The 20314-nt window shown below is 53.4% G+C and overlaps 1 protein-coding gene across 1 annotated transcript; it reads right to left on the bottom strand.

The window, feature by feature from the left end:
* Window positions 1–2507: 2507 nt before the first annotated feature.
* Window positions 2508–19604, bottom strand: CLN6 (CLN6 transmembrane ER protein). The gene is given in 8 exon segments (XM_032480883.1): window positions 2508–6894; window positions 8473–8595; window positions 10094–10149; window positions 10453–10536; window positions 10538–10642; window positions 11793–11891; window positions 15059–15173; window positions 19430–19604. Coding segments are annotated over 8 exon segments (939 nt in total). The 5' UTR covers window positions 19516–19604; the 3' UTR covers window positions 2508–6623.
* Between the last annotated feature and the right edge of the window lie 710 nt (window positions 19605–20314).

The raw sequence follows: 20314 nt of genomic DNA, 5'->3' as shown, positions 1-20314 counted from the left end.
CCCAGACCCAGATACCAGTTTATTGGACAGTTAAATCTTACACGCTTGAAGCAAAGTCCTGGAGCGACACCCCACCCTGCTGGGCAGACGGCAGGCAGGACCGCAGAAGCAGTTTCCACTCCTCCAAGGGAGGGGGAGGCTACCGTTTACATGGGGGAGGTGACGTCAGGATGGCTCATTGGTTACCAAGGAAACCAAAGGCTGGGGCAGGGGCAAGCACTAGGTAGTTACTGATTAAACCCTATGATTAACAGGATGGGTTAGTCATGTGAACAGGGTACAGGTGAGGCAGGGACTGGCTGAGCAGGGGATGGACGGAGAGCAAGAGCACAGCCATCTTGAGTGGCCTGACGCTACACGCCACCCCGACGTGTGTGCGACCCTCACAACCTTGGTCTGCCCCTCCTGGGATATCCCTGGGGTCAGGGTGTGCAGAGGCGCGTGGCAACCAAATGCCACACACGCAGCACGGACAACAGCAGCTAAAGGGGCTCAACACTGAGACACTGAGTAATGCTGAAGATAGCAGCTCACCAAGATGTGGGCAAGTTTTGGAATTGAGCGCTTATCGGGTCAATTTTTCATGGCAGTCCAGAGGAGGACGACACGGACATCTCACTGCAGACCCAGCAGGCAGACTCATTTCCCAGTGAGGTCATCATTGCTGCCCAGCCCACAAACAGATTCCCTCCCCTCAGACTAGGGACGCAATATAAGATGCTTAATGGAGATCATGACCATTAAGCAAAATACAAGCAGTAATGGCGTTCTGAGTTGACACCACCCCTGCCTGTGGTTTGTCCACCTGTCCACCCTGGGTCCCCACAGCTGGTGCTGGGGCAGGAGAGGAGGGGACACAGTGCTGTTCTCCAGTGGGGGACCTGGATTAATTAACTTAGTGGTCTTCAGTGGGGCCAGGTAGAAGACAGGTGAAATCTCTATGTCTCTTCTTTTTTTTATTGAGGTATAGTATGTTTACAATGTTGTGTTAATTTCTGGTGGACAGCACAATGCTTCAGTCATACATTAATATACATATATTCATTTTCGTATTCTTTTTCACCATGAGCTACCACAAGATCTTGAATGTATTTCCCTGTGCTATACAGTATAAACTGGTTTATCTATTCTATATACATCTGTCAGTATCTACAAATCTCGAACTCCTAGTCTGTGCCTTCCCACTCCCCTCTGGCAACCACAAGTTTGTATTCTATGTCTGAGTCTGTTTCTGTTTTATATTTAAGTTCATTTGTCTTCTTTTTTTTTTTGATTCCACATATGAGTGATATCATATGGTATTTTTCTTTCTCTTTCTGGCTTACTTCAATTAGAATGACATTCTCCAGGGCCATCCATGTTGCTGCAAATTGCATTATGTTATCATTTTTCATGGCTGAATAGTATTCCGTTGTATAAATATACCACATCTTTATCCAGTCATCTGTCGAGGGACATTTAGTTTGTTTCCATGTCTTGGGTATTGTAAATAGTGCTGCTGTGAACATTGGGGTGCAGGTGTCTTTTTGAATTATGGTCTAAAGTCTCTTTCTAATCCTATTCCCCGCCAGGCGGCAAACCCAAACCACTGGGGACTTACTTGCCAACTCCAGGGCCGTTTATAATGTATTCCCCTGGGGGTGGCTCCAGGGGGCAAAAGTAGGTTATTGTCCTGACTGACAGTTGGCAATGGTCCTTCAGTGGTGGACAGTTGAACTGTGGGGTGGACTAGTTGTCTCTGGGTTAACATGGCAATGACGCACTGGGACGATTGCTCTGGGATGTCGAGTCACAGCTCACAGGGCTTGAGTTAGCTTCCTGGTCCACACGTGGGGAGAGCAGTTTTCCCATCTCACTTGTTGGCTAAGTAGCCCATTCACCCTGTTGACTAGCCTGGCAGCGATGGGGTTGGAGGGCATGTGTAAATGCCAGTGTCTGCCATTTTTACCGGCTCATTCCTGAACTTCGTGGACGGTCAAATGGGTTCCTTGGGAGCTATCAGTGTCCTCTCCCCATAGGGGGCGCCCTGCCACCACGCAGTGTGGGGCTTTCCACTACATCCACTAGGATACTGTCCATCACAGGCTGGGTGCCCAATGGGGTCCACATGCATGGACCACCCCGCGCAGACGCATCTGTGCACTGTGGCACTGTGCCTCCAAGGGGTGGGGCCTCGGCCTTCTTCCACTGAAGATGGTATCAGGAGGATCAGCATCTCCGTCAGGCTGGCGGGGCCCCCAGCGGTGTAGGTAACCGGGCTTAAGACAGCGTGTAACTGCACTCAAGGGGCTAATAGATAAAGTGCTACGTTGACTTAAACGGGCATGCCACTTAGCTACGGCTGGACTTGTGCGTGCCTGGACTGGGCCTTCCAGAAAGTATCCTTTACCCCCCCAGCTATGGGATACTGAGCACATAGTCACCAGGCTGCCTTTGGTAATGTCTTTCAGCTGCCGTAAAGCATCGTAGATTGCACATAGCTCTTGTTCCATCACAGTATGTTGTTATTCTGCCCCCTTCCATAATTGGGAACGGAAGCCCAAGGGTACTCGTTATTTTGCCGATGCCACAGTCCCCAGCCTAACCCTTCCAGGTAGCTAGCCACGTCCAATTTACAAGCCTGTCCCTGAGTCAGTATCCCTGACGCCTGACTCTGCTTAACAGCCACCTTGGCTTGGGTGAAGGCGTCTTACTCTCCATGCCCAATCTGGCACCCTGCTTCTTTCCAAAGCTGTACGAAGCTTGCAAAGTTTGGTTGGGCCAGATGCAGGATAAAAGGCTTCCAATAGTCCAACAGCCCTAGACATGTCTGTAATCGTTTAGGGGTGGTGGGTCGGGGGTAGCTTGTATTTTGCCGGTCACTGCTGAGGACACCACTTTCGTCTTATCCAACAAGATAACACCCAAGTATTTGACAGATAATCCGGGCCCTTGTGTTTTGTCTGCATTTACCAGCCATCTCTGTGCAGCCAGGTGAGCCACGAGCCACAGGGGATACCACCGGGGCTGCTGCTTTTAAACTGGAAAGCGACTCTGAGGTTAACAGAGCACCATCAACATGATGGAAGACAGAGACTCACAGTGGTTAGCTGCCTCCGCACTGGGCGAGGGAGCTGCTCTTCATCTGTATCCTGTGGGACAGGGTCCACTAGGACCTTCTCCCCATCTTCTACCTCTTCTTTCTCAGTGCTGTCGGTAGGGTCCCACACCTTGGGGTTCCAATCTGGATGCGCCATGACTCTCCAGCCTCTCTGTTGGGGAAGCTACCTCCCCTTCCACCGTGCCAGCAGGCTGCCCACTGGCTGCCGCCACTGCCTCACCGTCTGGCTTCTTTTTACCCCCAGTAATGGCACCCGACACCTCCACAACACACAGGGTGTCTCTGGATTCTCTGTAGTCTCTTGGTGGCCCCCATTCATCAAGGACAGTCACCACAGGGCCCCACACACAAGTGTGCGGCCACCCCGAATTCCCCTGCAACCTTCCATTCCCCATCCTTGTTCCCTGACATCTTGGTGCTCAGGGGAGTTTCCGTGGCTTCCTGGTTGGCTCTCCAAGTGATGGGCTGCATCCCACAGGCCTGTGAGCCCTGTAATTGCCCCACCTTGAGGCCAAAGAAATAGCCCTGAGACAGTGACGGAGATGTCAACAATGTGTTGGGTAGGGGAGTCTTACATGTCCGAAGCAACATCCTGGAGAGACACCCCACCGTGCATGGCAGTCGGCACACAGGATATAGCAGCAGTTTTTGCTACTCAGGGAGAGAGTTATAGCGGGAATTGACATCAGGCTGGCTTATCAGTTACCAGGGAAACCAGCGGCTGGGGAGGGGCAAGCACGCAGGGAATTACTGACCAAGTCCTAAGATTAAGAGGATTGGATGGTCATGCGAATGAAGCAGGGACTGGGTTTAGGTTTAGGTCAGTGTGTGCTGGGGTTTGGGGCTGTCTGCACCCAAAGGCAACCAAACTGACACACCCTTGCCAACTCCTTTTTTCGGTTTCTAGGAGCCTCCAAAGAGTGGCGTGCATATGATCAACAACACCTGCATGGGGTGGTGACTACATGAGGTTCATTACACAAAACTTCATCAAGCTGCACGCTTTACTGTGTCCCATGTATGCCACACTTCAGTGCACCGTGAGGAACAGTTGGCCCTCCCACCTGGGGGCCGAGATTTTGTTCACCTGCAGGTCCCCATCACTCGTTTTTTTTTTAATTGAAGCGTAGTTGATTTACAATGTTGTGTTACTTTCCAGTGTAGAGTTTCTGATTCAGGAGGTGGGAGGGGGCAAGAATTTGCATCTCCTTCTGCCATCCTACATGCTGCCAGTTAGGGCCACACTTTGAGAACCACTAACTTAGTTTTCTAAGTGGAGTGAAGCCAGGTTGTAATTACGAATTATTTCTAGGAAAGTGTTCCTAGTAAATTGCCCAGAGATCTTGGTCAAGAGGAACATGAATCTCCAAGTCCCCAATAGTTTGCTGATTTTTTTTTCCATTCAAAATATTCACTTTCATATAGATAAATGCTTTTACTGTTTTCTTGTCAAGTGCCCCTCAAATCGTACGCACTTCAGACCCACATAACCAGGTCTGTGCCTGCTCAGAAGATAGCCATTAAGCCCTTCTGTGGAGAACAGGCCCAGGACAGGGTTTGGAAGAGCAGTGTCCTCGAGGGAGGGAAAGAGTCAAAGGAGGTTGCTGGGCAGGTGGGGGCCCTTGTGTGCTGAGAAGCCAGAGCTGGTGTATTGAATTAAGAATATGCAGACTGTGACGCACTGATTGAGGGGACACGAGCCAGCCATGCAGGGGCGGCAGGCAGCGCCCCCTGTCATCCAGCTCCCGCTTTGGGAAAGTGAAACCCACGGGGTTTTGACTGAAGGCACATCCGCACAAACGAAGTAGTCACAAGATTGATCATTTCAGGTCCCAGAAGCCAGGGGTCGCCATGAGCCGGGGGAAGGGCAGTCCTCTGCCCCAGGTCCAGAGCATGCAGGGCAGCAAGCACCTGTTCCTCATAAGGTGGCGGGGACCGAGGTCACCAACTTTTCATGGGTTTAAACTCGAAGTGGTCATGTGAAAAGGTGCCGGGGGTGGGGGTGGAGCAAAGCGGGGATTTATACAGCAGGAATCGTACACTCAGGTCGTTATTCTAAAGGTCAGGACTCTGGGAGAGCAGGGTTATCAGAGCCCCTGCCCAGGAACTCTGGGAAACAAAGTTGCTTTTCTCAAAAGATGTTTTTCTCACCACAGCATGGCATATGAAGGTGCAAGCATCTCATCTAGTGGAGCCCACCCCCACGGCCCCCAGACCCCCCCGAAGAGAGCTGGGAATGACCGAGGCGGCCCTTCTGGGGGGCTCACTCCCACCTTGGGGTCCTACCAAGTGGCATGGAGGGGCAGTGGGCATTGGCAGCATCTGCTCCCAGCCAGGTGGGGCTGAGCAGGCCCCCGGGGTCGGCCCAGGGCTCCTGCCTGGGCCCCAGACCAGCCACTCCCTCCCCTGCTCCCAGGACCTCCCTGCTTCCCACCTCCCAAATTCATACCCAAACGCGGAGGCGGCAGCAGCCGGCCAGGCTTAGCTTCACACCGCCTTCATTCACACCTCTCACCACCAGATGGGGCCTGACCTGGGGCGGGGGGACCCACACATAGAAGAGGAATCTGAGGCACAGGGCTCCCTGAGTAACACTGGAGAGGAGACAGGGCCTGGGGAGGGCGAGGCAGGCCCCCCCCGGAGAGCCACGGGCTGGTGCTGGGTGAAGTGAGGCTGTGGTCCCTGCAGCTGGATGAGACCTGGGGGCAGGCGTGGGGCGGGGGTATCCTGCTGGGAATGAGGCCTCCCTGTTAAGGGAGCAGGGCAGCTGGCAGAAGGCATGACATTTAGGCTGAGGCAGGGCTGACTGAAGAGAACCTCAAGACGCCCCCTGCCCCTACTGAGGGGCTCAGGGAATAGTCCAAGTGCATGAGAACTTGGCCTTCAGCTGCCGCTCAAAAACCTGTGGTCAGGCTGATGTGAAGGGGGTGCCATGAATCGGGGCGGGGGAGACAGAGCTTCCAGGAGAAGGAGGTATCTGGAGGGCTACCACGGCCAGACCCTGAGATCAGGCCAATGGTGCTGGAGGAGGGCGGGTCTCTGGCCCCCAGGGTCGGCTGGCCCACTACCCCAAGCAGCCTGAGGTGCCCCAAGACGAGGCTGCAAACCAGCCCACTGACCTACTTGGGGCCCGTGGGCCCATCTGGTGCAAATGAAGCCTAGAGGAAGGATGTGTTTTGCTCAGTAATACACAGAAAGTTCATGTAACCTGTGTAATGTGGCCTCCAGGGTCAGGGTGGGTCTGTGGAGTGAGCCAGAAGCACCCTAGGAAGAGACCAGCCCTGAGCAGAGTGAGAGGGCCTGACTGCAGTCAGATGTACAGGAAGGCAGGAACTTGTCTCGGCCTGGACACACTGGAAATCCCATCCTGGAAAGAGCCCAACCCAACAGAGACTTGACCAGAATAATCGTGTCTCACAGCGATGCCCTCCGCGCACGCGCGCACACACACCTTGCGCTCAGATGCCCTCTGTGGTCCATCTCCCCGGCGGGCAGAGCACACCGGGTGGCTGGTGCCCGGGACTCAGTGCTGGCTGCTGACGTGGAGGGTGTAGAAAGCCCAGGGCTCAGGCACGTAGATGACGCCCGGGTACTTCTTCCTGAGCACAGGGTCATTCCACAGCCAGGCGACCCAGAGCGCCACGAGCAGGAGGGTGAGGACGAAGGAGTAGAGGAGGAAGAGGCCGTTGCTGTCCAGGAAGAGGCGTTTGCGCTTCTGGTGCAGGACGAGTGCCAGCATGGCGAAGAAGGTGAAGATGAAGAGGATGAAGATCTGGCCCTCGGTGACCAGGTACCTGAGGAGGCCAGTGGCTGAGCTGCAGTGGGTGTCATGACAGCCCACCCTGCCTGGCATTCCCTCAGGACCAGGCTACCCTCCCCATCAGTCAGAACAGCACACGGAGTCAGAGGCTCGGGCGACCACATTCCTCTGAGCCACAGTCCATAAGCAGCACGTTGATTGGGCTTGTACAGTTATTACTTTTTCTTCAAACATTGAGTTTGTCGCCGATATTTAAGTAACAGATTACCTGCAAATGTGGATTTCTGGCTCCCCTGCTCACACTAGACTTATATTCCCCACACCACAGTAACTGATTAGAGGAGAAAGCAGCTGCTCCCCTAGAGAGAGGATTGTTCTGCAGCTAGCCACAGTCCCCACCTTTCCCTACTGCCTCACTTGATGCCTGCTTGATGCATTTGTGTTACCATCTTGGTCCCTAAAGGTATTTCAGTTTGCGAATGCAGTTTCAATTTATGAGGGTTGTCATTACCGTCTCCTTGAAGGCTGGGACACAGTCAGATCACCCAGGGTTCCCTGTGGTATCTAGGCAGCACCTACCTACCACAGGGCCAGCAACTCAGTAACACTTGTTTGAGGGCTTCTGAGAGATCATCTGGTCTACTCCCCTGCTTCTAGAGAGAACCTCAATGCTGACCCATCCCACTGAAGGAGCCACATCGCTCTGCAACTTAGCGGCTGTGTCTCCGTGGGGAATTCACATGACATCACGGAGCCTCTGTTTTCCTACTCATAAAGGGGGCATACATGGCCCTATCTCTCAAGGTTACTGACAAGAACTATGCACTTGGAAAAGCCATCACTGCACCCACAGGCCGTGGCTAAGAACAGGCCACGTGTCACCTCTTTCCCTCCAGCTGTAGCTGCCACCCATTCTTTCTAACCCTGTTCTTAGCGGCCCTATAGATTCGCCCTGGTGGACCCCCTTGGCCGGTCAGCAGCAGCCCCTGGAGGTGGGCTGGAGCGGGCCCCTTTTTATTTTGCTGGAAGCTTCCCACCGGAGAAGGACTCAGCCCTTTCTAGGACACCCACAATCCCCAGGGGAGCCTGGATCTGGAGCAGAAGTGACCGAGGAAGAGGAAGAGCCTGGCTGAGGCCTGGGTCCTCTGGAATGGGAAGAGAGAGCTGGAGGGAAAAGAAACCAGGCGGGCAGCCCCTGAGGCTCTGACATTCCCCTTATCTGCCCTTGTCACCTCCATGATGCTTTGAAGTTTATGAAGCCCCTTTCTCTCCCCCTGGATTCTCACCATATCCCAAGAGCGAGACAGGCAGGTATTATCCCCATTTCACAGAGGAAACTGAAGCCCCCAGGGCTCTACAGCGTGTGGTGTTGGAGTCTGTCGGCCCCAAGGTAGCACTCGGAGTGTGGAGAGGCCATACTCAAGCCTGGCTTCTTGGTTAACAGAGCAGCCACCACAAGGCACTGTCACAGTCCCCACTAGAAGAGGACGACGCAGGGGCCCCAGGAGGGAGAGCCTGACCTGGGGTCACACAGGGGTCATGAGCACATTTTCTGTAGCTAGCTCTCTGAGGGACCCCACCCGCCCCCAGCCCAGGCCCGAGGTCCACTCACCAGTAGTACAGGCCACTGGGCACCACCAGGAGCAGGGCTGCCCCTGGCATTGAGCTCTCGGCTTTGGTGGGAGTGAAGCAGCCGCTGAAGTACATGAAGAGGATGAGGAAGAAGGGGATGTACCTGCGACAGGGAAGCCAGCGCCTCAGACGCCTGCCCGGCTGCCCCACCCATAACCTCTTCCCCACCCACCCTTGTGCTGCTTCTCTGCACCACCCGTGCAGTCACTTAACAGTTTACAAAAATACCTGGTTTGGGTGCGGGCACTACCCTGACAGCCTTTCCCGAGCAGGGCGTCCAGGGTGGAACAGGAGGGAGCAGGAAGGTGAGGCCTGCCCCCTGAGCATATGCAGACCAGACGCCCACAGGCTGGTCATGGGGTGGGGGGCTCCCTCCCACACTGCCCTGGCTGCCTCATTCACGCTGTGTTGCAGGGTGGGTAGGGGGGTGAGGATGTATCTGACCCAGACACGTGCGGAACACCAGCACTCACTGGCCTGGAAACGGGTGTAGCCAGCAGGGCTGAGGAGGAAGAGGCCTGAGGTCCCAACTTAAAAAAAGAAGTGGGGAAAACAGACCCGCGGGGGGGGGGGGCAAGGAGCTGTCAGTCAGCCCACAGCCTCACCCTTCCCACACACACACCTCACCCCAAAAGTACCACCCTCTCTCCTTCCCCACGCACCTGTGCCATCTCTCATCCGCACCCCCTTTCTCTTCCCACCTCCATGTCTCCTGACCTCCCACCTCCTGCTCTTGCGGCCCCCACACACTCCCAGTCCTGTCCTGAGGTTTCACTGCTCCAGGCCTCCGTTCCTCCGCCTCCTCCCTTCCCCAACCTTCCACGGGAAGGGTCTTCCGCCAAAGGCCAGGGAGAACTGGCAAGAGGCCTGTCTGCCCAGGGACACCCCCTCCCCGCCCCCCGCCGACTTTCCAGGCCCCAAAACAGACCCTGGAAACACAGTGTAGGGCACATGCGACATGAGGGAGCCCACCTCACCCAGGAGTGGGGCCACCAAGGTCCAGGCCTGGCTCTGTCACTAGCCGTCAACCCACGTCCAACCCCTTCCCACTGGCCCCAGTTTATCCTGCGGCCTGGAACGGACGACTGCCCCCAGCTTGGGCCCGGAGTCTCCTGTGGCTGGGCCTGCATGTGCCAGGGTTCCTGCCCTGCCGTGAGGGGGTGGGGGGCGAAGCTCTCCTCGGAGTTCGGAGGGGGAGCGCAGACAGCACCCCCACTCCTACTCTGCCCCCAGCCTGGTCCAGCCGGCCCTCCTCGGCTTCCTGCCGTCTCTCATGCCCAAGATCGCGGCCCGTCCCGGCCCGACACAGCGGGGTCCTCTCGGTCCCCATCCCCATCCCCTTGTGGGGGCGGTTGTTTATCAGCGCGGCAGCCTCGGCCCTGCGAGGACAGCCGCTCGCTGCTCTCTAGTGGCCGCCGCGGGCACCGCGGGCTGGAGGGCGACGCAGCTGCCTTGCGGGAGCCAAGTGACAGCGCCGCCGCCTGGGACGAGCGCGCCCTTCCGGCCGCCGCGCTCGACACCTGGCGCCCCGCGGCCCAGAGCTGCTCAGCGTCCCCGAGCCCGCGGCAGAGCCGCCCGGGACCACGGGCCCCATCACTCACCACATGGAGTGGCCCAGGTACTCGTCGTAGTAGTAGAGCAGCTCGAAGGAGTCGATCTGCGGGCGGCAGGGGCGAGGCAGGGGCAGGGGGGGGGGGGCTTCAGGGAGGTTGCGGGGGTGGGGGTGGGGCAGCGGCCACCCTCCCCGCACGCCCGCCTCCCCCAGCTGCCCTCAGTCCCTCCCTATGAAGAGGAGGGGGCCCAGGTGGGAGCCAGTGTGCCACTTCCTGGTGACAGGAGCATCCTAGCTCGGCCCGGTGACCTGGCTCCCGCAGTCTCTCTGACCTCCAGGACAGACTGTGCCCCCCCGGGGCTTACATGCGGGGGTGGGAGGTGGGGGGAGCGAGGGGGGCGGCCTCACCAGCGTCTCTGGCTTGAGATTCTTGATGATGGGGTTCTCGCGGACCGACAGGTGGTTCTGGTAGCCGCTGAAGATAAGGCGGTGGATTCACGGAGTCGCCCACCAGGTGGATGCTGGCGCCCATGATGAAGGTGATGATGCTGACGTAGATCATGGAGCGCGGCAGGGTGCGGGGGGACCGCTCGATGAGCTGAGGTCAGAGGGAGGCCCGGCAGCATGACACCCGCCTCTATCCCTATACAGACACCCTCCGCTTCCTGTCCCTCACACCTGGGCTGGGATGGACATCCTTAGCTAGAAAGTCACTCTCAAACTGGTGGGTCCCTTTAGTGGCCTAACCCAGCCTCCAGTCTCACAGGATCCCTGTGAACCCAGGAGCAGCTGGGGAACAGCACCCTCTTTTTGTGGTGAGGAAACAGGCTCATTGCCCAAGGTCACACACAAGCCACGTGCTAAAGGTGACAGCCAGGCCTTCAACACAAGCATCTGGGGTCCAGGTCCTGCCCTCCCACACCCCTAGTTCTGCTCCTGGGCGGCTGGGCTGGCCTGCTGAGACCCTCCCATTTCTGAGCAACTGATCCACGGCAGCAAAATAATAGGAATGGGGCGGGTGCTTCTGAAACTAAATTACTTAACTAAATATTCCTCTGAATTCTGAGGTTATACCTTTGGTACTTTTGGAGGTTTGAAATGTCTCTCTGAAAACAAAATGATGGGGATAGTAGAGGGAGATAGTTGGTTTCAGAGCCTTTATTTGGCAAAATGCAAAGCCAGCAGCTCTGCCAAGAACTGCATTTGGGAGATGGATACAGTTAATCTCCCAGAGGCATCTAGGCGACTGCTCTGTGCTCCCAGGGCTATCTCAGAGTCAGGGATCTCCAGGCCAGAGTGGAGAGTTCACCCTCCTTTGCTGCCTTTTCTGCCCCCAGCCCCCACCTGCCTTCCCAACTGGTCCCTGACTTCTCCCTGGGCAACCCAGCCACCCCTTCCATCTCAGCCTTCACAAATGTGTTATGGTTTCTCAAGCCCAGCCTTGTCTTCAGGTTCTCCTGTCTGAAGGTCTCTCCCAGGTCACCCCCAGGCACACCCCCAGGCAGGGGCCCACATCAGACGCCCCTCTTTGGGGAGCCCTTCTCCATCCCCCGCCCCGGCCGGAGGCAGCCCTGCCTCCCCTGGGGGCCCCGGGTTCTTGACACTTCTTTCTATCACAGACTTCGTCCCCCAGAGTTGGGCAGGGGAAAGCCTGATTCAGGGCACTTCCAGGGCTCGGCACCAGCTCCCTGCTGGGGGGGAGGAAGCAATGAGGGCAGGAAGGGAGGGCAGGGAGCCCAGAACTGTACCTTGAGCAGGAGGAAGGGCGTGATGATGTTGTAGGCCATGTGGAAGTAGTCCCCCACGCTGGGCTTGTTGAGCGGAAACCATTCGAGAGGGAACACCAGCTGGGGAGCAAGGAGAGGAATGATGCTCACCAGGCACGGCCCCAGGAGGCCCTCAGAACCCCCCTGCACACACTCAGTTCTTCCTGTGATCTCCCGGGACCTTCTCAGCAGCCCTGGGGTGAGGGTCTTTTCAGACAGACAAACCAAGTTCCAGAGAAAGGAAACGGACTTGTCCCCAGGCACACAGCTGATGCGAATACAGGGCCTGACCCTGTGGGTCCCTCTCCCCCAGGTAGTAAGTCAATGTCACTGGGTACTGGCCTGGGAGTTGGAGGCTCCCTTGGGACTCAGCTGTGCCACCAACTTTCTGGGTGACCCTGGGCAAGTCCTTTGCCTCTCAGGCCTCAGTTTCCCCATCTGAAACACAAGAAATGTGGCCCGGGGGTCTACACGGACCCTAAGGGATCCGACACTCCAAGTCCTAGGATGACGACCAGATCTCCTGGCCACCCAGGTGTGGACAAACCCTCTGTCCGCTGAGCAGGTGGGACCATTTCCAAATCAGGTTGAAACTACACATTATGAAACAAATAAGAAAACAAGAGAGACCTATAAAGTAGCTTCAGTTCTTCCTTTCCTAAGAAAGGCAGGCAGGCAGGCTGGGGCCGTTCCCGTCTGGAATTCCCTTGTCCTCCTACTGGTCTACACCAGCGAGTCCTCAGCGTGAAAACCCTCACCCGAGCTCAAAACACTTCACAACCCCTGCTCTGCCCAACTGTACCTCCATTATCTGTTGATTGAGAACACGTGTAATGACCATAAACATCAATCAAAAATTTAAATGTGTCTTTTAATTAAAAAAATGTCTTGTTGGATAAAATGAACCTGCAGAAATAAAACTCTTAGGACGCAGGAATCTCATTCTCTCTCTTTCTTACTTGGTATGTGTGTGCATCCCTGTACATTTATCTACAGCAAGATATACATGCTGGCCGAAACTGTGATAGCGAAATATCAGAAACAGGCCAACTCTTCAACCAAACAGGATTAGGTGAATACACTATCTTTACTACAGAAGGTTAAGTAGCCATTAACAGAAATAACATGGAGAGATATTCATGATGTGATGTAGAGAAAAACAAGCAAGTTGTAGAATAAGGGATGAAATAAAATCTCATTTTGGTTAGAGAAAAAAAAAAAAGGATGTATACATATATTTGCATGAGTAGAGAAAGGAGTGGAAGGATGTGCCCCAGACTGTCAGGGGTGGGACTGAAAGGAGGAGTCTCACACTTCTTTATATACCTGAGTAGGAACTGCCTATCATTTCTCCCCTTATAATATGACATATTACTTTTATAACTTGTAAAAAGTTTGTTTTGTGGTTGTAGTTAAATTTGGGACTATCAATGTGTACAACTGAAAAGCTCGTGTCTACACCAGCTTTTCAAATATGACGAGCCCGCTCAGGGTTTTAGTGGCCACAGCAACTCTGGCCAGGATGGGGGAAGTGATTTCTCCAACAGAAGATCCCTATTAGGCCACATGAGGCTAAGCCCTAGCGAGTGAGGAGAGCCATGGGCCACTCCTGGCTTCATCTCCCCTCTCCCCATAACACCAGTTTGGTGGGCAGCTCCTCTGTTCCCCAGTATGCAGGACCTTCAGTGAGTTCAATGAGTTCAATGAGCTAGTTCAATAAGCCTTCTTGAGATGAGAGAACCAAAGCTCGGGCGACAGTGACTTGCCCACAAACCTGACCGGGTGCCCCGACTCCTGGCTTAGTCCCTTTTCTTTCTCCTACATTTAAAAAACGGCACATAAACCTCATGGAAAATCTGCAGAAAGGAGACCCAGCATCTGTCATAACTCCTCCCTGACACTGCTGCCAGGAAGCTTTTTTTTTCTTCCCCTTCAAGTCTCTGATCCAACGGATACAGGATTAAGAGTTGTTACTGACTGCCTGTCACTTAGGCACCTTTTTTTCTCCTTAAACATTCCAGGTTCCTCTATAGTATCCATAATTCCTGTTTAATGCCCAGGTAGCAACCTCTATACTGGATGTAGCCAAGCTGATCTTGGCTGGACACTGAAGTCATTTCCAAGTTTCAGCTCCTGTAAGCAACACTGCAATGAACATCTTTGGTACAGGGGCTGGTGTCTTGCTGATTACATCTTCAGGGCACATTCTTGGAAGAGGTCTTACTGAGTCAGGAGGGTTGAACACGTTAGGGTTCTGGGTATATATATAACAGGAGGGGGTGGGCTCTCGGGCCAGTGGGCTGGCTCCTCTACCTGCTGGTTGGGTGACCCTGAGCCAGTCACTTACCCTCTCCACCCTCAAGTCATCTCATCTATAAATTGAGATTAGTAATAGTGTTGAACTAAATAAATTTAAATATGTAAAGAGCTTCGAATGAAGTAAGCATTCAATGTATGTTAACCACTATTTCTACCTTACTATTATTGTTATAATTATTATTCACTTAGTACAAGGACACTGAACACATATCCTGCAAGGCACTATTCTGGGTACTAGTTACCACCTTGACAAACTGTATTCCCAAAGGGCTTTGCAAATTTGCATCATCACTAGCATGTGCAAGGTGTCAGTTTCAGCATTGGATATGGTTATTTTTAACCACCCACATGCAAAAATTAACAGCTTGGTACATGCTGGTCCCTCACTCAATTTTTTTCACCTTCTACTATCTATCTACCCATCCATGACAAGTGAGGGGCTTCAATGCTCTTCCAGGATCAATCTCTGTAGAGGCCACCACTATACCCTGATGCATGAAGTAGCCTTGGAGGGAAGGAGACGGTTTCACCAGATGGCACTAAAAAATGACCTGAGGCTCAAGTCATATGTATTGTGCAAAATCAGCCTATATGCTTCACCTCCAGAAAAACAATGCTATCCCAAGGCTGTGGGGAAGGCAGCTGGGATCCTTTCCCATACCCCCATGTCTGGCTTGGTTATCTGGTAAACCTGGATGTGGGATACGGTGGGGGTAGGCACAGTATGACTGTTCAGGCCCCCAGATCCCCCACCCACTGGCACCTGCCTCATGGGTCACAGTCACGGAGCTAAAGGACATGAAAGTACCCAGGCCTGTTCTCACAGTTAACTGCTAAGGGCCGTGACTCGTCTGCGGTCACTCAGCTAATTCAAGTCACCGTGTGTCCTCACTGCTGGTCGGGACTCTTATCCACAGCTTCATGCTCACCATAGCAATGGGGCGGCCAAAGTCCAGGACCCAGTTCTGCAGGGTCAAGTAGAACCAGAGGTCGAGGTGGAAGGGAGCTGTGCCGGCGGCTTCATCAGCCTTGACAGAGCTGTGCCTGGGAAAGGAGCAGACAGAAGGGGTCAGCCCCTCTCCTCCCATGGGAAGCTTCCCCCAAAAGACGAGCCACAGAGATCTGGGGGGCGGGAAGAAACACACATGATTAAGTTTTAGGAAAAGAGTTTTGCTGGAAATACTGTGGTCCAGGGGAAGGTATCCTGGGAGTGGACGCCATCTGACCTGACCACAGCTTCTCTGTGATTCAGGAAGGAAAGTGCCCCAGGGATGTAATAATTGTTGGGCTTTCTCACCTAGAGGACAGGGGAATCAGATGGAGCAGAGGGTGCAAATGCAGCTGAGAAAACGTGAAACATGGTGATGGACGATGATAGTGGACCTTTATTGAACACCTTCTCTACTTCAGGCACTGTTACAGCTCTACGTTTATTATCTCATTTATCTCTTCTAATCCTCACAGAAACCCTTTAAGGTCGGAATGTCACCCCCATTTTCCAAGTCAAAAAAATGGAGGCATCGGTGTGGCCTGGGGCAGGATGCACAGCCTGCCTGAAGGAAGGGTGCCTGGAAGCATGGATAGGTGGATTTAAGTTGGCAGAAAAGCAGGCGGAGAGCAGGATCAAAGGCTGGAGGTGGGGAAGTGAGAAAGGCAATGCAGGGAGGGGAGATCTGGCTTCCAGGTGGAAGGGAGAGCAGGGAGGGGCTGCTGGGCCTTCAGACTGGGCAGATACTCACTGACTGTGAGGATGTTTGAGATGAGGTTGAGATGAGTGACTGGCACAGAGGCCCCCCCCCGCCCCTTCCCCTTAGTGGCCACTGGGGCAAGGCCTCAAAAAGCCGACAATCTCTAGGCCTGAAGAACTTGGATGGAGAAGGAAGATAACAGCCCTCAGTGTTTTGCTCTGGAAACCTCCAAACTGGGCAAAAAGCAGGATTTTGGTATAGGAAATAAAGGCATTTTGAAAGCCCAGAAGCAGGTAAGCATGGGTCTCCGGAAGCTGTGGGTACCAAACACAGTTTAGGGGCTCAGGAAAGATTTCCTTCTCCACCCGAGGAGGCACCTCTGTCACCGGGGACCCCTGTCAGGAGTGCAGCCTGGCTGAGCAGGGTCAGAAGAAAAAGCAGAGGTACAGGGCAGACACCCAACTAGGGAATCAAGATCGGTCAGCATCTGGCTGGTTTTCTTCTGCTGGGATTCTGACCACAGGGCAGGTAACCCAAGACAAGGATGGCCCTTGCTCTCCTCCGCAGCCTTACAGGTCTACCATGTGGGGAAACTGATACCATGACAGTTGGGGAGCGATACCATCCAGCGCATACCACACAGTTGAAATATTCAAGCAATCAGCGGCATCCACAGGACTGCTGGGCAGAAAAGGAAGACATCTCAGCCATGGTGGAGTCAAGCAGGGACCTACGAATGGGGACTGTAGAGGGACCGATTCTGGTTCTGTCTACACATGGTGAAAATATCTGCCATGATGAAAAGTTTGAACCAAAATGAGAAAATGAAGGCAAATAATAAGAGGGGCAAAAAAAGAAAGCCATATAAGAAAGCAAATGTAACTGCTAAACATTACTTGACTCTGTAGGAACAACATTTACATAGCTGAACTAATAAAGACATTGTATATTGATTTTCCAAGTTTAGAATCAAGCCACAAACAAAACATGGAAGGCAATAATGATTAAAATACAGCATGTAAATACTGTCAACCTTGACAACTTAAAAGTAAAACTTTAGATGACGGGAATTGGGGAAAGGGCAAAGAAAGCTAAAGTTTAGGTTGGGGAGTAATATTCTCCTTTTAAAAAGTAATCAAGAGACACTGCCTACAGCTGACCAAAAAAGAAATAATGGTATATACATATTCCCTAAGGTTACAAAGGTAACAATGAGCAAAACTAAAAATGGTGATTAAAAAAAAACCGTCTTGTGAAGAAGGGAGAGGTATAAGCGAACCAAATCATAACAGGAAATTAGTAAACATTAGCTTAGAGGCTAAAAGTGAGAAACCAAGAAATAGCAGTTGAGTATAGCTTTCAAGAGCATGGACTTTGGAGACTGCCTGGGTTCATATCTCAGCTCTACCACTAACTAGATTTTGAGCAAGTTACCTCTTGAGCCTCACTGTTTCCATCTGTAAAATGGGGGATAATAGTGGATTCTACCTCAAGAGTTGTGGTTGAAATGCAAAAACTCAGAGCAGGGCCTGGTTCACAGAAAATGTTACATTCGTAGCATTTATTATTATTTAGAAATATGAATTTAATACTGATAGAAACAGCTAAAAGAAGCCACCGTGGTTGTCTCTGATGCTAGGGAGAGGCGGTACAGAAGACCATTGCTTTTTACTCTAAGCCTGTCTGTGCAATTTTATTTAATCATGGGCACATACTACTTTGATTACAATTAAAAAAAATAACTCAACAAAGCAGGTGGAAGCTGGAATAGGCTACATTGAAGGGTAGTAAATATCATGTCATTAGAGGTACGTAAGCAAAGCGTGGAGGCTGCAGAGGAAATCCGAGCATCCTAGGAATTGGTCAGTATGACTGTGCCTGCTGTCTTGAGCAGCAATGATACAGAGAACAGGCCTAGAGGCACCCAATGAAGCGGGCAGAGACACCCCGGAAGAGAGTCAGCCCCTCATGACATTCCCAAGAGCACCCTGGCTGGTGGGGAGCTCACTCAGGAGTGAAGAGAGACATCACTCCTTGGCAACCAAAGTGGAGTAGTAAGAGCAGAAACCAGTGGGGAGGTTATAGCTCAATTGATAGAGTGCCTGCATGCATGAGGTCCTGGGTTCTATCCCCAGTACCTCCATTTAAAGGAAAAAAAAAAAAAAAAGGCAATAAACCAAATTACCTCCCTCAGATAACAACAACAAAAAATCCAATAAAACTAAAGTTAAAAAAAATCACTTAAAAAAACCCAGAAGCTTTGGCCTTGGGCCTTGGTTCTTGCCAGTAAATGATGTAACCTCTCTAGGCCTCAGTTTTCACAGGTTGAAAACACAAAAAGACTGAGTAAGATGATGCATATGGAAACCTCACACAAGAGATAAAGTAGTGACCATGTCTGATACTCACAGACTACTCTAACTGGTCTACTATAGTTCAGACTCCCCACTTGTAAGGGATCCAGAACAGAGATGTCCCTCAGTAGCAGGACAAAGAGCTACTCTCAGGCAAATCTCTCAGATTTCCCCTCTTATCCAAATCGTACCACAAACTTCCTAAAACTGAGCACACTAGTGCTCAAAAACCTTCCATGGCTCCCCTGTGCCTACAGACAAAAGCTGCATCCTTAACCTGCCATTCAGGGCGGGAATTAGGCTGAGGCAAGCAAGGCACATAGGGCCCAACATTTAAGTTGGTGCAGGGGACCCATGGAAGGTTTTTGAGCACAAGTGTCCTGAGAGGGAGCGTCTCCTTAATTTTGCGCTCTGGTCCCAGCCCTGCTGCCATTAAAGGTCCTTCACAGTCAGCCTGTATCCTCCTGCCACTGTACACACAGAAAGCTCCAAGACCACTGCACTCCTTGCCTTTCCCCTGGCTGGAACAGCCTTTCTTCTCTGTCACCTACTGGGTAGTTTGAGACGCAGCTCAATTGCCACTTTCTCCAGGAAGCCCTCCAAGATGACCTTTCAGCCCCACGGGGGCTCTGTTTTTGATCTGTAAAATGGAATGAAGGCAGAGTGGAGGGAAAGGTTAAAAGGTGGCTTTCTGTACCTCTTCGTCTGCTCCATGCGCCTGGTCTCAACTACATAAACCAATAACTTCCTCGCCTTGCTGAGAGAAGGGAACAGCTACCGCGTGGGAAAAGCCCTTCCTCATTCTTTCTCTGGAGGGGAGCTTCCACGCTTTGCTATCTCTTCCATTTACATTCTTGGGTTCCTCCGCACAAGGAGCGAAACCAGAAGCCAAATCCTATTCATGGTTGGACGGACCATGAACTTGGAGGTGGCGCAAAGGGCTTGAAGGCGCGATGCGGGCCCGAGTGAGCAGGGGTGTCCTCTGGGCCTGCTGCCCCCAAGCAGAGTTTCTTGAACCCGTGGATAAGTTCCGCCGGCTGAGCGTCTGTCCCAGAGCCGACCAGGCCGCGGGAGCCGCTGAGCTTCCCTGGGCCGGGGGTCCCCCAGAAAGAGAAAGGGGCACACAGGCGGGGCTCAGCTGCAAGGGTAGCTGGCGGAAAACCCACCCCCGGCTCCGCAGCTCCGAGGCCCCGGGCTCCCGCCCGCCCTGTCACGTGGTGGGGCCGCCGTCCCGCTCCGCCCGCCGGCGTGCACCCACCTGGCCTGCAGGAAGGAGGCGCCCGGCTGCACCCCCGGGGCGCCCGCCGCTCCCGGGTGCTGCCGCCTCCGCGCCGCTGCCTCCATGGTTGCCGCCCCCGGGCCGGCTTCTCGGCCCTGCTGGTCCGAGCCGCAGACCGGCTCCACGGGCCAGCCCGCCCAGACTGCAAACACCGAGCGTGGGGGCGGGGCCAGAGGGGCCGTGGCCAGGAGAGGAGCCAACGGCGCGAGGCAGGCGGGGCGAACTCCGCTCCGGGAAAGGAGGGGCCGGAGGACCGCGGTGTTCCCTGCTGGGATCGGGTGTAGAGCCCTGCACCCACGGCGTGTGACCTTTTGGGGCTGGGATCTGCTGGGGTCGTCTCCGTGACCAGGGGCAGGAAACTTTGCCTAAGCTGCTTGAGACCTGATACTGGTTTAGTCTGCGCTAGGGACGTCGGAAAAGACTAACCGGACGCAAATACTCTCCTGGGGAGGAGGCGAGGCGGGATTTCCCTTGTCCTTGGGGATGGGAAAGCTTGGGGGAAGGGTTCATGTCCTTTCCCACTGTGTGACCCATTTTCCTTCCTCAGGAGGTGTCGCTCCTTAAAATGTCAAGTTCTGTGGCTCTTGATGCTAGGAATTAAATAAGCTGTGGGATAGGTGGGTAGGATGCACAGGATCTCTTTCCGAAGAATTCTTTCCAAGTTATGGTGGGAGGGATGCAGATCTCAATTCTCGCTTTGTCACTCTTGGACTCTGGCTTTGGAAAAGTTACTTCCCTTCTCTCTCATTATTCAAACGTGTTAGCTCTGCTGGGAGCAGGGCACTGTGCGTGCCAGAAGTCTGCTCTAGTAGGGCCTACATTTGGAGGGCAGGGGGCATTGGTAAATGGTGTGCTGTGGAAAGT

The sequence above is a fragment of the Camelus ferus genome, chromosome 6 (genome assembly GCF_009834535.1).
Source record: "Camelus ferus isolate YT-003-E chromosome 6, BCGSAC_Cfer_1.0, whole genome shotgun sequence".
In the NCBI taxonomy this organism is placed as follows: Eukaryota; Metazoa; Chordata; class Mammalia; order Artiodactyla; family Camelidae; genus Camelus; species Camelus ferus.
Note: the sequence above shows the minus strand (reverse complement) of the source record. Positions and strands in the feature narration are given on the sequence as shown.